The following is a 16,649-nucleotide window of genomic DNA, read 5'->3' on the forward strand; positions in this document are numbered from 1 at the left end:
GTAAAACTCTCAAGTCAATACAGACAAACTAAACCTGGTCAACGTTATTTTCTATTTCCCTCTAATCTTATGTGCATTATATCATTTATAATGGCAATTTTTTATTAACTACTCTTCTTCGTCCTATCATTGCTCTAAATTTTTGCTGTGGCACAGATTCAGTATTGGTAAAGATTTATTAAAACCAATTGTTTCTGTACTGGATGCTGATTGGTCAATACAGTGTTGCAGTCCTGCTAAAACACATTATGCTATATGATATGATAAAACATCTAATCTCACTATTATTTAAATGCCATTGGCCCATATCACAGTGTCAGGAACGGTGTCGCCATGCAAAGAGGTGGCACATACTGTATATGTTCAATAAAATAAAGTTTTTAGTTTATTTCATTGGTTGTTGATGTCTTCTCTGTTTAGGTCTCCTACATGTACGTCAGGTGCCCCGTCTGAACTGTTTGGTTTGTGAGGTACCGGATGCAAAAGACTTGGCTTTCAAACTGAAGAGAAAGCAGTTTACAATCGAGGTGAGCTCACAATGATGATGTCACGATACAGCAAGAAAATCTGCACATTTCATTGACATATTTGTTCCCAAGTGTTTTTCTATCATATACACCATAATATCCATCAAACATACACATCTTTCGTAAATATACAGTATATACTAAAGGAGTAATCGTGACCATTCGTTTTTTATTCCATGTAACGAGAGCAAGAAGAGCCATATTTTATAGATTTAAGTACATGATCTGAAACACAAGGTGCACTTAGGGGTGTTCGAGACCACTTTTGCTTAACGACGGAAAACAGTCGGTGCGCCAGGTGCATGATCCAAAAGGGGCGTACCTATTCTCTTAATGAGCCATGGGTGTGTTTTGGGCTTAACGTGCAATAAACCAATCAGAGTCTCTTCTCCCATCCCCTTTACAAGCCAGTTGCGCTTAAACCATTGCGGATTCGCTGTCTACTGTACATGGTGAAATTCGCAAGAGCAAAGACTGATTGCTTCTACAGAGAGGAAACCAATTTTATTCGTCATTACATCATATAGGCCATTCTGATACATGCAAAAATGTTTATGTACACAATAATAATCTTTGACATTGTAATCCTTTAATTTTATCATTTGGCCAAAGGCTCTCAGCAAATACCAGATCCATCAACAATTTCTGGCAATAAATCCTAAAGAGTTAGAAGAGATAAGTTAAGTTTGTTTAATTGCTCATTTTTTTTTATTTACATCTCTCAATCAAGCGCACATATTAGGAGGTGATGGTTATATATTGATGTTTTCATTAGCTACACTTCACTTATTCCTGTTTGTTTCCCTGAACTATTGAGTGTCAATGTGAAAAGGTTGAAATTATTGATTTTAACTTGAGCTGTTACACAGGATAACTCTTTAGTGTTTACCTTATTTTCTCTGGTGATAATATGGTACTCAAACACAATGTTCTTAACTTAATCTATGCAATGCGTTGCTCTATACTTTTTTATTAAATCCTTCAAACTAAATTAATATTTATAATGCAGCATTCCTGCCAGTGAGTTAATTGAGTTTACTGGTTATGGATATTTTTACTGGTTATGAAACAAACTGTGTATTTTGTGTCACGTCCTGTAAAATATATACTTGGTTCTTCTGACCAAGTAATTTTAGCTGTTTCTTACCACAAAAGATTAAAATGCTACACCTTTAGCAAAAAAATTAGATTTTTGTTCATAATAGTTTTGCAAAAATAGTTTATAATAAATACTTTTTTATGATGTTGTTCAGTAATCCATTAAAAAAATAAATATAAGGAAACAATTAATATGTTCTAGTATATCTAAGTATTTTTGAGGTAAAGTTGTTTGATGACACGCAGTGGTTATCTCATCTTCAGTAAATTGACTTTGTCTTCGATTAGATTTGTTAAGATCAGAAATTTTATGCAATTAAACTTGCATTTGGTGTTCATTTTAAACTTTGGTTATGTTTACTACCAATATAAACTTTTCAGTTCTCTCACACACACACTCACAAAATTTTACCAGTAAGTGTCTGTCCATCAAATGGAGACAAATGAAGGGGCTCGGGTCCCCACCATTGGCCCCCAATTAAACTCTCACTGTTGAAGCTGTTAATAGTTAATCTGAAAGTGTATTGTCCCACAAGAATCAAGAGTCTTTACTTTTCAGCGCTGTTTAGGCCGAGACCTCTCATCCACTCCTCGGTAGATTTATAGAGTCAATAAAAGTTAAGGTGGTTTCCATCAATGGCTGTTTAATGAGCAGTCGACTCTTTGAAGTTTGTGGTGGTCGGCCTGAAATGAAGCTTGGGGTTTTAAAGCATTGAAGAATTTGAGTGTGACTTTCAGTTTTGGACAATATGGGATGTATCGAAAAATCACCAAGGGGCAACCTTCCGGTCTCTCAACTGCAATTCATCGACTCAATCCCAAGTCAATCCCCAATTTTAAAATGCTCAAATTTAACGCAAAAAATATATGTTTACAGCCTGAAACAAAAAGTGTTTTTGGTCTGTATAGCATGACTTTGAGAAGGGTGAATTTTTTTTGTAACTCTTTTGTTTGAACTATATTAAGTATTTAAATTCTGCATAATTAAGGGTGTGGCCACTTGACTGACAGGTGGATTGCCGCTGCTGTCACTACCATTGAGCTAGGCGGGACTTGTTTCAGACACTTGTTTCAGACACTTTGCCCATTTCTGGTTTTCTGGGAGTGAGGCGTCATGACGGGCTGCCAAGATGGCGACGCCCATATTTTTATACAGTTTATGTTTTTCACCCATGTATTTAAATATATTGTTTATCTAATCAAAATATATCCTGCCAGCCTGATCTCACGAAAATTTTTACATATTTTACGAGTTGACTAATTTGTATGAATTCGTACAAAGTTAATCGTATAAAAACGTACGATTATAAAAAACTATACCAAAACTCCACCCCTAACCAACGTCACTGGGGCAAAGGCAAGTCGTACAAAATTTGTATGAAGATGATCGTATGAATTAATACAAATTAGCCATCGCGTAAAATACATACGAATTGCCATTAGATAGCATTGATCATGCATATGTCATTGCAAATAAAAATATATTTTTATAATTAATGCTTTGAGTGCATTGACTGCAATGTGCTTTATCCACATTACATTTTTACATCCTGATCTATATAGCCAACAAGCAGGCTTTTGACAAATACTGTTGAAGCAGTACAGTCACGAACGCAAACAAGTGTGCTGTGAAGGGTTTACATTAGGTGAAATGAAATTCATGTCATTGACTTTGCCCTGCGGGGTTGCAGGTAGCGTGTCTGTGTGTTTTCGGTTCATCTCTTTGAGCCCTTCTGTGGAGGACACATTTGTATTTGTTTGATTTTACTGCACATTTGATCCCCTGTTAAACATATTGCTGATAACATTGCAACACGATTGCCATTATTGCATCCTTCATTTTCACAAAGAACGGCACAAACCTCTTTACCGTCTGTTCGAGATGAGTCAGTGTGAATCAGAGGTCATAGACGTGTTTGTGTTTGAAGGTTGATTGGCAGGCCAAGTGTGTGTCAGTCAGGTCATTCGTAGTGCACATGTCAATCAAAGATTGGCCACGTCATGACTACAGAAAGATCAGTTCACACACATCGAAACCATGATAGACATGCAAAGATCTCAGTAAATATTTAGGTGTGTGAATATCATTGAAAAATATTTTTTAGGATTACAGTGTTACAGAATGAGATTGTAAGAAGGAAACTGAGAATTGGAAGTAAATAGAAAATTTGATCTTCAATATAGGGAATAATATTAATGTTTTGTTATGGCCAAGAGGAAATGTTTTAATACATACTTTTTTGCCTAAATATTTGTATTTTTTACCGTTTTATTAAAACCAGCAAGGTTTTTATGGCTGCGCTGTATTGCGAAAAAGTCCCGACTGAAGGGGTTGCATTGACTATGCTTTGCATCATCATGCAATAAAAAAAAGCAAAGCACTTTAGCCATGACTTAGGCTACGTTTACACGGAAACGATCTGAAAAGAAAACGCAAAAGTGGCGTTGCGTTATCACTTTTTATTCCGCGTTTATAGTTCGTGCCCCTGCGTACAACCTTCTTCCTTGTTCTCCCAAGTCTCATCCAAAGCCGTCTGGTTTGTCTCCGACGAATTGGCGCATCAACAATTTAATGGAGGTAATTCATGCGCCGCCTTTGATCAGAAATACTAGCTGTAAATATTGCGTACAACTGCTGGAAAGACTCTTGTATATTATCAAAGCTGCTATGGCAACTTGAAGGTCCGACGTATGGAATAATCCGACATGTTTGTTGTTATTTTCCTGAACTGGCGCATGCCTGTGACGTAAACGCCACCGTGAGCAGACTTTTGCGTTTTTACCCTTTAGACAGGAACGCGACGGTAGATAATTTTTAAGATTTCCACTATGGAGGGTGGTTTCACTTTTTGCGTTTTTAAGCCCCAAAAACACCGTCGCTGTGCAAACGAAAGGCACATCCGATAAAATATTTTTATGTTTTCAACCTCGAGCGTTCTTGTGTAAACAGGCCCTTATACATACACTGCAAAAAATGACTTCTTAAATCAAGATTCATTTTCTTGATGAGCAAAAATGTCTATTAAGTTGTTTTTATTGCCAGATAATTTTGCTTGTTTTAAGCAGAAATTCACTTAAATTGTATATATTTTTGTCTAAAATTAGATTGATTTCTTAGGTAATTTTGCTTATCAAGAAAATACATCTTGATTTAAGATTTGTACTGAAAGCAAGACAAAAACACCAAGTAAAAGTCGTTTTTTGCAGTGTATATATATTGCAATATGTAAGGAATAATTTACGACCGTCCGTTGAATTATTTGAAAATAATGCACACACAAGGTGGTAATGCAGCACTTCGTGAAGCGGAGTTACACCGCGGGTGTGCATTGTTTTCAATTATACCACAGGTCTGTTAAATGCTGTATTCTGATTGGTTGAGAAATGTTCCATGTGTACACTGCAGAAAATGATTTTCAAGAAAAAAAAATCTTAGTATTTTTTTCTTGTTTTCAGTAAAAATATCTAAAAATTCTTAAATTAAGATGCTTTTTCTTGATGAGCAAAACAACTCAAGAAAATAAGTCTAGTTTTTAGATCAAAAATATCAAATTTAAGTGATTTTGTGCATAAAACAAACAAAAAAATCTGCTAATGGGGTAAGCAAATTTTTCTTGAATTTAGTGTTTAAGAAAAATGTTAAAGATTTTTTGCTTACCCCGTTGGCAAAAATTTTTGCTTGTTTTTGCACAAAATCACTTAAATTTAATATATATTTTTGGTCTAAAAACTAGACTTAATTTCTTAGGTCATTTTGCTCATCAAGAAAACAAGAAAACTATTTTTAGATATTTTTACTGAAAACAAGACAAAAATACTAAGAAAATGTTTTCTTGAAAATCATTTTTTGCAGTGTATGGATTATTTTTCGATAACCGCACACCTAACTTCTCAAATGTTTGTGGTAACTGTGGAATAAGCAGAATAATTGACTCCGGTCCTTTGAATTATTTGAAAATAATGCACACACGGGGGTGCATCGTGCCGCATTACCACCTAGGGTGTGCATTATTTTCCTATAATTCAACGGCCCGTCGTCAATTATTCCTCTTATACCACGGTTACCACTGACATTGCTCTGGTGGTTATTTAGAGACATTTGACATGTCAGGTGTGCGTATTTAGAAAAAATAATGCATACCCGTGGAGCATTTCTCAACCAATCAGAATAAAGCATTAAACAGTCACGTGGTATAAATATATATACTGTAATAATAATAAAAAAATGTGTAGAAATACGGTCAGTCATCTGTCATATTTTAAGTTTTACTGCAGTCTGTTCTGATTAAATGTTATAGAAATGTAATCAAATGTTTCTGAACTTGATTCACGAGCTAGGTCACAGAGGTTATGTTTGTGTGTTGGAGCGAGGTGTAATGTAATTAATTCAGGTCGGTCTACATGCTGTCACTCAGTTATCCAGAGAAGCGTTTACCTGCTTGTCTTTGACTGACTGGTAAAGTTCAGTTGGCGGTTGATGAGCAGTCAATTACCCAGAATGCCCTGCGGTCAGAATTAACCCCTGTCCCTGTTCCGGCAGGTAGAAACAGAGAGGGTTACTAGGAAGAGCGTAATTAACAAACACTCACCCGCGTGCCGATCGATCCGTCGCTTGACATCGAGTATATGACGATCAACTGACAGTTGTGATATGGATATTGGAGGTAGTATGTCATTAAACTGTATTAACCCCTGAATGACCCGTGACCTAGACTTGAGACAAAAACACACCTTAAGGGACACAGGATTTGGTTAAAATTAGTCGTGGGTTATGAAGCGGCATTCGTGTCAAATTGGGCTGAGGGCTGTTTTTAATGGGAGACGTTGTATTGTTTTACTCAAACTGATTAAATGCCAGTGAAGTGTTAGCAGATATTTCAAACTTGTGTGGGCATATTTGAGATGATGTGTCATGAACATTCGTTTAGTAATTCTCCTAATCGCTCAAGCATTCCTTTAGTAATTGTTTTCTTGTTGTCGTGTCAGAGTTTTAAATGTTTAGTTCCCGGGGCGAGATCTTGATTGATCTGTGGTGTTTGGGTTTGGTTGAATTTTTGGGCCACGGCCCTGCTGCATTGACTTGAACCACTAGCCATCCTGTGAATCGATTGTGAAGTTTTTTTAACAGTATGGCACAATATATAGACTAGAATTGCTGATATAATCCAGGTATCTCAACCAAATCAATACAAACAAAAACAAATAATAAAAAATAGATATAAGAAGAAATATTTAATCTAGATTAATCACATGATTGTCATGAGTTAACTCATGATTAATCGCAAATTAATCACATTTTTTATCTGTTTATCTGATAAATTTACCTTAATTTAACACTTTTCAAGTTTTTAAAACTCTAATCAACAAGGGTGTGGACAAATATAGATGCTATATGCAAATGTATGTTTATTATTAGTGAAAGCATCAGCAAAAATAATTTTAAAAATAAAATCCAGTTTAAGTCATAAACAAAATCACTGCAACCATACCTTAAAATCATTGGTAAAAACAATATCAATATATGTTAAAGTTTTGTCTTTCTTTTATTGTTTGATTGACATTGAGTAGTTTTAAGATCTATGGCAACGCAAGGATATAAGATAATGTTGCACATTAGATATTTTTCCACCAACATTCACTTAAGACATAACAGATTATATCTGCATGAATTCTTGTAAATACAGACATTGTTCGGAGATCGTTTATGAGTCTTGTCGCTCTTATTAACTCTTTTAACATCAAGCAAGTCCTGAACTTTATTTTATAATTCCTGCATGTTTTAAAACCGAAAACAAATCTCAGATGCGCAAGTGGATGGACATGTATCATTGTATTAGTTAAGCATTTAGGACAGTACACCTCTCAGAAAATGTACAAATAAAGATAATTGTTGACGTTTGATGACTATTCACTGTCTAAGGCTGCGTTTCAATTTATCCCACAATGTGCTAGGCCAAGGGTTAAACAGAAATTGTGCTTTGCGTTAATCAAACGTTAATCAAATAATTGTTGTTAAAATGAATTTACGCTATTAACATGTTAATTTTGACAGCCCTTTATACAATATCATTAAAAAGTTTAGGGTCACTTATAAATATTTTCTTCCAAAATTTTAAATAATACGAAATTTATGAAAACTATGAATTAAACCAATTATAAACATGACAATTATGTTGTTGTGTTGTTTATTTCAGTGGTTCTCAAACTTTTTCCGCGTGCGGCCCCCCTTGTGTACGGTGCATTCCTTCGCGGCCCCCCAAAGAAAATTTATGACAAAAACTGTTCTAAAATTTAACATTTTAATAAAAAAAACATATTAAGTTATACAAAGTAGTGCTGTTGGTTAGTAGACTCATTTTTTTAGGTTTAATTACACAGAATTCATGATAAATGAATGTATTTTATAAAATGTCATAAAACTGGGGCCCCCATGGCACCATCTTGCGCCCCCCCTGGGGGCCCCGGACCCCAGTTTGAGAACCACTGGTTTATTTTATTTTGTATTTTTATATTATTTTTAAGATTATATGAAGAGCTTGGTTCCAAACTCTGTTTTTAAATTTTTTGTCTATTATTATGTTTATTATTATTGTTATCATGTTTTTATTGTGTTTTATTGTGCTACTTAGCTGTATTTTTTAGTTATGAAGACTTAAATCAAAACAAACCAACTGCAGTTTGATTTATAATAATTGGAATGAATGAGATTTTTTCGCTTTGAAACAAAATCTTTAAATATTTTTGATATGGCTTATGTTTGTATGTTGTTATATGGATGGTGTATGGATGGCTGAATTTCCTGTCTGTACAACAAATTTACTTTCGGTACTAATAAAGTAAAGTAACTAAAATCCCCAAAAATCACCCTCAGAGGATTTTTAAACACTATTGAAGGAGATCACATCTATTCTGATCTTTTATTGGCTGCCATTTTTAATAAATATTTTTGTTATTAAAAGAACTATTTTATTTTGATCAACCAAGATGGTCTTCTATACGTGCGACAAACAACTATTTATGTGTGACTGTGACCAAACCCAATATTGAACATATAACATTATTATAAAAAATGGAAAAAAGAAAGTGCAGCGCATGGTCGTGACTTTTAAAACAAGAGCCAGTTGTTATCGCCATAACCGGAGACACGCTTGAGACTGCACATGAGCTTTAGTGTGTTGGGTTCTCCGATAAACTCTGGTTTTACAAACAATGCCATTTAAAATATAGACCTGGAACCATAAGGGTCCTGGGTCCAACCTGAAGACCTCTAATGCAAACATATCGGCTTAAGTTCAGAAACCTGGAAAGATACGATGTGACACTGAGCTCGATTCATGTCGCACCCAGTTCTTCGAGAAACAAAGAGCATGCAAATGCACACCAAATTCATAGAGAGAGACACAACGTGCTAACACACAAAATGTGATAATTGGGCGGTTGTTAATATACCTAGGCGGCCCGCCCAAGTAAAGTCAATGTGTGAGAAACACTGCATTGTCTACAAAGCTAACTGCAGACATTCAAGCAAATGTCTTTGCATTGAAATGTATGTACTGTAAAGTCCAGAGAAATATTTTGTTTAAGTGACTTTAATCTATTCTATTAAATAAATAATGCTAAGCTAGAACAAGCATGAGATAAATTGTTAATCAGATCATAATCAAGCAGATAAAATGGAACAATTCTTTACTGATGCTTTGCTTAAATTTCGACTTGCTATATTATTTATTAGTAATCCCACAGCTTTGGTCTCTATTCATTAAATAGCTTACTTAAAAAACGCGAACTTGCAGTGATTCTATTGAAACATTTTCAAGGCGACACAGTTTGGGCAAATCTTGCCTTCATCAGCACAGCTCTTCACACCATTCGCCCCTCCATCTGATTCAGTGTCGGTCAGATCAAAGGTGGAATTTTGATCCCGAGCAGGAGATGTCCATGTAAAAGTGCTCAGGATTCTCTGTTGGTTCTGGCATGGCTGCTAAAAATAACTTTCCCACACTTCCAAAATGCTCCAAGGGCTTTTGGAGAACCTACTTTCAGCTGTCAGCTGAAATGTGCATAATATTTTGCGATTTGTTAGTAAAAATACCTTATATCTGCATATCCTACTTAGTAGTTATATTATTTCCACTTGGCGTTGACCCCTGAAATGAAGCTAATTGTATTACATTGACTTTAATATGAATGGGAAGAGTTCTTTCAAAGGTCACATAAATCAAAACGCAGTCTTTAAACAGACACAGTCGTTGAGTTACTGGCTATAAAACCTTTATGAATTTTATGACCATCTTTACCCCGACACCTACAGCTGGCCCGCTTTTCAAAGGAACTCAAACAGATGACCGAGGTCATTGGAAATGCATATTGATGAGGACTCAATGCACTTTAATGTAGTTTAATAGATTATTCATGAGTTAAGAATAGGAGGGTCTGGGGTCTGTATTTAAGAATATTGTTAAGACTAAAGTCCAACCCTGCGGTGCCTGAGGCTTTGTGAATTATAGCCTAGCTTGGTTATTTCTGCTTTGGACAAACTTTCCCATCGCAGCTCATGAAGGGACGTAATGCTGAGTGACAGGGGTATTTTGATGAGAGGCGGAGCTTCTGTATGTCAAAGCCAATCACATTACAAAGATATGGTAACTATACAGTTTAAATTATTACACTGTAAAAAATGCAGCATAAAGTTAAAACATCTTGGATTTGCAAGTCAATTCAACCTACTATTTTACATTTTGGCCTGTGATAACTTCACGTAACTTAAAACGCAAGTTTAAATTGTTTGGGTTAGGGTTAGGTTAGGTTAGGGTTAGGTTTTTTTAAGTTAGTGACAAAAAATATATGTTGATTTTACAAACATTTTCACAGTGTAGTGTAGAGTAAAACGTCAAATATAAGGCATAAGCAGAAATAATTTCATTTAAATTCACTTTGCATACCTTGACAGCTATTCATATTTGAGTTTTACATCTTTGTATTGACGTAAATTCCTTTTGACAGCAACTATTGAGATACAAGGTGTTTGCGTGATAGCGTTTCCCATGAGTCTACAGGCATGTGTCGATTTTGAAGGCTGGTAGAAAAAGTTTCCCATCAAATTCACGCCCTGAATGTCTCCGCCCACTTTTCCCCATCCTCTCCTGCTTCCATGTATTTCGGCGATGATGTTAATGACAGATGACAGCTTACCTATCCCTGGCGCGCCTCACATCCACAATGCTTAATCATGCAAGTTTACTGACTCCAAATTTATACCTAATTTGATAGAGGTGTTTGAACAGGACACCTGATTGTTGAAACAGAAAGGTTCTATGGGTGTTAAAGGTTCTTTATGGAACCATACACTTTTGTGGCATCGTGAAGCATCTTTATTTTTAAGAGTGTACTACAATCTGATTGGCTGGTTTCTGCACAATTCATTCCATCTTGAAACAAAGTCAGTTACACTGGGTGCTTACTTTTAGCAGGACTTTTCCTTTATGTTGGTTCATTTAAGGAAATGGTAATGTCCGTTAGTGAAGCAACACTAACATGGATATGGTTGATGACCTTTTCATGATTTATACTGTGGCCATATCTGAGGCTTGGATTGGTGTCACAAGAATTTGTTTTATGTGCTCTGTGTGAGTTTGGTGTTGAGTTTTCCTCGTTGATTTATTTACTCGTAATGGGATTTTCATGAAGCTAATGAGGTGTATATTACTCTGTGTTATCTGAGGTGCTTAATTAAGAAATTAATGAGGATGGTTTAAGCTTTAATACATTATAATGGCCATCATTTATATTGACCTCTCAGCTCTCCACATTCAGTGTCTGCTGTTTAATGTAAATGATCAACGAACACGAGAAAGCCATTCATATACTGCATAATAACACATATATGGGTTAGGATGACTTTCCATCTGAATTTCATCAAGCATTTAAGGATCTTATTTTGACATATTTAATGGAAGTGCCTGATCAGTTATTCCAGATAATTTCCTCCAATAATTTCCTCCTAAAAATAATATGCTTCCTACAGGCCAATTTCACTCATTATTGTTGATTATAAGTTCACTAAGATGTTAGCCAAGAAACTAGAAACATGTCTCTCTCTCTCTTTAAAAAAACAGCGTTTCAAGTGCTTAAAATATTTAAATGTGGAATGGTATTTATTGGCCTTATTTATTTACTTTTTAAAATATTTTAAAGGCCACAATTGTTTTTTTTTTTTTTTTTGTATGTGTTTTGTCTGATGTTTGTTTTTCTAATGGTTAAATTTGGGAAAAAAGAAAGTAAATATTCATTTTCTGGCATTCGACTTTTTCAGGACTTCCTGTCATGATTTGACCAAAATAGAAACCAAAAAAAATAAAAAATTTAAGATTAGCCGAATAAATTTTTCCTCACACTTCACACAAGCTGTTCTTTTTTAGCATTGTCACAATGTTTAAATATTATTATTAATGTTTTATTGTTTATCATTAAAGTGACAATTCACAGGCGTTAATTTGAGGTATTATCATAGATGACGGCTGGCCAGATCTCTGTTTCCGGCTGAGGTGGCACAGCGTCTCCGACGCTAATACTGCCAATGCTAAACGCTAACGGAGCACAGAACACAAATACTTGATTAAGATGTAAATTTCCCCGTAATTGGAATGTAAATTTTTACATTTAGTTGAAGACGTCAACTGTCAAGTTGCCATATCATTAATTCCCTTTTCCACCCTTTCATGGCCAGCCATTATTTTCATTCTGTGACGTTTTCAGGATTTTTTTGTGACGGTCTGATAGAGCCATTTTAATTTTCCCGGTTCATTTCGTGCACCTTTTTTGGTTTCGTATTCTTATGTCACCCGTGTATGATAAGGTTGCACCACTGAGATTTCAGGGGAAAATTTCACATGAAAATTGCGCTCATTCGATGGCAGTATTTTGATTGTGCATCCATTACTTCTGCTGAATATTCCTCAATGCAAATAAGCCCAGACCCACCGAAGTGCTACATGTATCTGAGATAATTAATTTCCCTTTGAAAGGCATCTGAAAAGCAGGAAACCCTGCCAGGAACAAGCGAAAAATTAGTGTTCATTTAAGGCTTTTTTGGCAGTGGACACATTAATAGTTTTTGCCCCAAACAATATGGCCACCTAGGGGTATGTGCTTTATTCCTTGCTTCAAGTGGTTTTGGCCCTGGTCGACTGCTAATCAATTAAGCATGCAGACCGGCTTTAGCATGCAAATGTGCTCATAACTGTGGGTCAGACTGGCTAGACTGAAGCCATCGTCTCACTTCTGCATGTTTTTATGGTTTTATTGGTTGGGTGGGGTCTGTTGTTAAAACTGATGAGGCTGTTGTTTCTGTAGAGAGTCAATGATTTTAACACATTTTAATGTCTTTCAGCTCCCTGTTCTTGGGGTGAATTATAGGAAGAATTAACTGGGGTCATTTCAGGGCTATTACGATTTTATGCTTTTATTATTTTCGAAGCAGATAAGCACAATAGTGTAAAGCAAAACATCTAATTTCTTATTAACGATATTATCATCCTTTCTAGACCAAAATATATTAAGTAGATTCTGCATCAAAGTCAGTACAGCAAATTGTACTAGTTTATTCCACAATGCAAAATATTATTTCACATTTTATGCATTTCTTGTCAATTCTACGTACAGTTTATACAGTGTGCAGGTATATGCAAGTTTTTTGTCCATCTTCAGATAATTTGCCTCTTCTTATGTAATAAATCCTGCCTCTGCATGCATTGATGCTAATCGCTAATGTCACTAATTGATGTGTATGTGCTCATCTTCTTGGACATGCAGATGCCACAGTTCGTAATTGCCATTCTTCACCTGGGTGCCCCACTTATTTTCTCAGGAACATTTTATCATTGTCATTTTTTCAGATTCAGAGTCATCTGTAAGTTAAACAACAGTGAGACCTAAAAAAGCCTGGTTAAATTAAGCCCGGCTATAAGAAATCCGACTATATAAAGCCTGGCTATGCAAAATCTGGCTATAGGGAACCTGCTTATAAGATGCCTGATTATAGTAAGTCGGGCTATAATTAACCTGGATATATGAAGTCTGGCTATACAAAATCTGGCTATAGGAAACCTAGTTATAAATTGCCTGGTTTTAAGATATCTTGACATTTAAAGCCTGACTTTATTAAACTTGGCTATAAAATGGCTCGCAATGTGAACCCTGGCTATAAGAAACCGAGCTATAGTAAGCCCGGCTATAAGAAACCTGGCTGTATGAAGTCTGGTTATAAAATGCCTGTTTTTAAGATGTCTGGCTATTTAAAGCCTGACTTTATTAAGCCCTGCTATAAAACAGCTAGCAATATGAACCCTGGCTATAAGAAACGGAGCTATAGTAAGACTGGCTATAAGTAACTTGGCTGTATTAAGTCTGGTTATAAAATGCCTGGTTTTAAGATTTCTGTCTATTTAAAGCCTGACTTTATTAAGCCCTGCTTTAAAACGACTAGCAATATGAACCCTGGCTATAAGAAACCGAGCTATAGTAAGCCTGGCTATAAGAAACTTGGCTGTATTAAGTCTGGTTATAAAATGCCAGTTTTTAAGATGTCTGGCTATTTAAAGCCTGACTTTATTAAACCTGGCTATTAAACAGCTCGCAATATAAACCCTGGCTATAAGAAACCGAGCTATAACAGGCTTGGCTATAAGAAACCTGGCTGTATGAAGTCTGGTTATAAAATGCCTGTTTTTAAGATGTCTGGCTATTTAAAGCCTGATTTTTTTAAGCCTGGCTATAAAGCGGCTCGCAATATGAACCCTGGTTATAAGAAACTGAGCTATAGTAAGCCTGGGTATAAGAAACCTATCTGTATTAAGTCTGGTTGTAAAATGCCAATTTTTTAAGATTTCTGGCTATTTAAAGCCTGACTTTATTAAGCCTGGCTATTAAACAGCTCGCAATATAAACCCTGGCTATAAGAAACCGAGCTATAATAGGCTTGGCTATAAGAAACCTGGCTGTATGAAGTCTGGTTATAAAATGCCTGTTTTTAAGATGTCTGGCTATTTAAAGCCTGATTTTTTTAAGCCTGGCTATAAAGCGGCTCGCAATATGAACCCTGGCTATAAGAAACCGAGATATGGTAAACCGCTATAAGAATCCTGGCTGTATGAAGTTTGGTTATAAAATGCCTGTTTTTAAGATGTCTGGATATTTAAAGTCTGACTTTATTAAGCCTGGCTATAAAGCGGCTCGCAATATGAACCCTGGTTATAAGAAACCGAGAAACCCGCTATAAGAAACCTATCTGTATGAAGTCTGGTTATAAAATGCCTGTTTTTAAGATATCTGGCTATTTAAAGCCTGACTTTATTAAGCCTGGCTATAAAGCGGATCGCAATATGAACCCTGGCTATAAGAAACCAAGCTATAGTAAGCCTAGCTACATAAAATCTGGCTATAAGAAGTCTTAATATCTCTTAATAGACATCTCTGCTCTGTGGGAATTGTTGATGGAATGCCACGAAAGACTCTGAATGCCCAGAGCCAAGGTGGTGCTCGTCTACAGGTGTGCCGTGTTCCTTGAATCATGGCATAATACTGACAATGCACGGGAAGCACATTAACCCTCGCCGCAAACGCAATACCTGAGATGCTGTCCAACTAGTTGTCATCCGTACTGGTATTTTGATGAACTTGTTCCATGTTTGGTGTCAGTTCACATCTGTCAGCGTCACTCAGCTGCACAGGATGCAGTTTTTTTAGTCATAATCATTAGCTTGGCTACGAGCAGCCGCGCTCCTCCTTCTTTGTGAATGGCCGTGATCATTCATGCCTCTGTGAGTGTGATTGGTCTCTCGCTGGGCGAGACTTAAAAAGCACTGATGTGGGAACGGGCTTTTGGCAGGTGCACTGACTGCTCATCTGCTCTAGTGTTACCATGATAGTGATCCATTTAGATCACTGATAGATAAATGCCCCTCTGTTTCACAACAATAAGCAACATGCTGATTCCTCTTCTCATTTCCTGGGGTTTCTGTTTTATTTGAACCTTAGTTAGAGTGTATTGACACTTTTTACCATTTAAGGTGTCATCTTTATACCTAGAAATTGTTTATTTAATTTTATGAACTTTACTAAAAGCTACCTTAATATCTATCACATCACCCAGCTATTTTAGTTTTCTATAGATCATTGATATAAACCTTCAAAATCATCTTTGCGTATGTTGATTGTCTTTTGACTTTTCTCTGAACCATTTTCTCTCTATGGTCATTATCGGACAGCACTTATATATGCATACGGATTACTTCAGATAAGTTCATCCTCGGCTCGGGCTATATGTCATTGTTGTTGCCAGTAGGCTGTGTGTATTTATTTAGGGGTAATTGGAGGGGGAATCTAGGAGGTAATGAAGTGTATCCACTCATGTCTGCTCCCCTGCGCCGAGGGCTCAGCAGCTCAGCAAGCCAGCGGTACATCGCCAGAATGCTTATTTTATACCCAGGTGGACAAACACAATTACGGGCTCGTCCTCATTGTGGCGGCCCAGGGTTTGAAGCAATCTTTTATGCGTGCGCGTGCGCCCGCCAGATTGGCTGTTCAGCCGAGCTCGAGAAAGACCTTTCAGTGTCTCGGACGCCTCTGCGCCCCCGCTGTTCTCTCTCCCGGCCCTCTGGAGCGCCCGTATGATTTCTCTAACACCTCCGGTATTTAACTCTGTCGCGGAGAAGCGAGTCGGACGCTGTTCATGATTTACATGTCATTTGGTGCCTCATATTGTGTGAAATTCAATTGCACAGCACAAACTGTAGCCAAAGCACACTGTAAAAAAAAATTTTTTTTTTACGAACAATTACTTTACATTTTTTACAGTGGTTTACCATTATTGAAAAATATAATTAAAACACTGTAAAATTACAAACATTATCTGTCAATTAACGGCTCGATTGTTATTTTAAGTATTTTGTAATTAAAGACAAAATACAGAAAATCTACGTTTTTAAACGGGAAAATACTATATTATTTATACAGTATTTTTTCTGT

At 36.2% G+C, this 16,649-nt stretch overlaps 2 protein-coding genes across 3 annotated transcripts in view; one reads left to right on the forward strand and one right to left on the reverse strand.

The window, feature by feature from the left end:
- Positions 1-16,649, forward strand: part of elp4 (elongator acetyltransferase complex subunit 4) — a 96,637-nt gene that overhangs the window by 51,416 nt on the left and 28,572 nt on the right. Inside the window, exon 9 of the mRNA XM_055172618.2 lies at positions 421-527. Within this exon, the coding sequence (XP_055028593.2) occupies positions 421-527 (107 nt within the window). The remainder of the gene's footprint in view (positions 1-420; positions 528-16,649) is intronic.
- The window catches only part of LOC129418477 (E3 ubiquitin-protein ligase TRIM39-like), a 124,689-nt gene that overhangs the window by 9,714 nt on the left and 98,326 nt on the right, over positions 1-16,649 (reverse strand). The window lies entirely within an intron of this gene.

Source organism: Misgurnus anguillicaudatus, chromosome 21 (genome assembly GCF_027580225.2).
Source record: "Misgurnus anguillicaudatus chromosome 21, ASM2758022v2, whole genome shotgun sequence".
Lineage (NCBI taxonomy): Eukaryota > Metazoa > Chordata > Actinopteri > Cypriniformes > Cobitidae > Misgurnus > Misgurnus anguillicaudatus.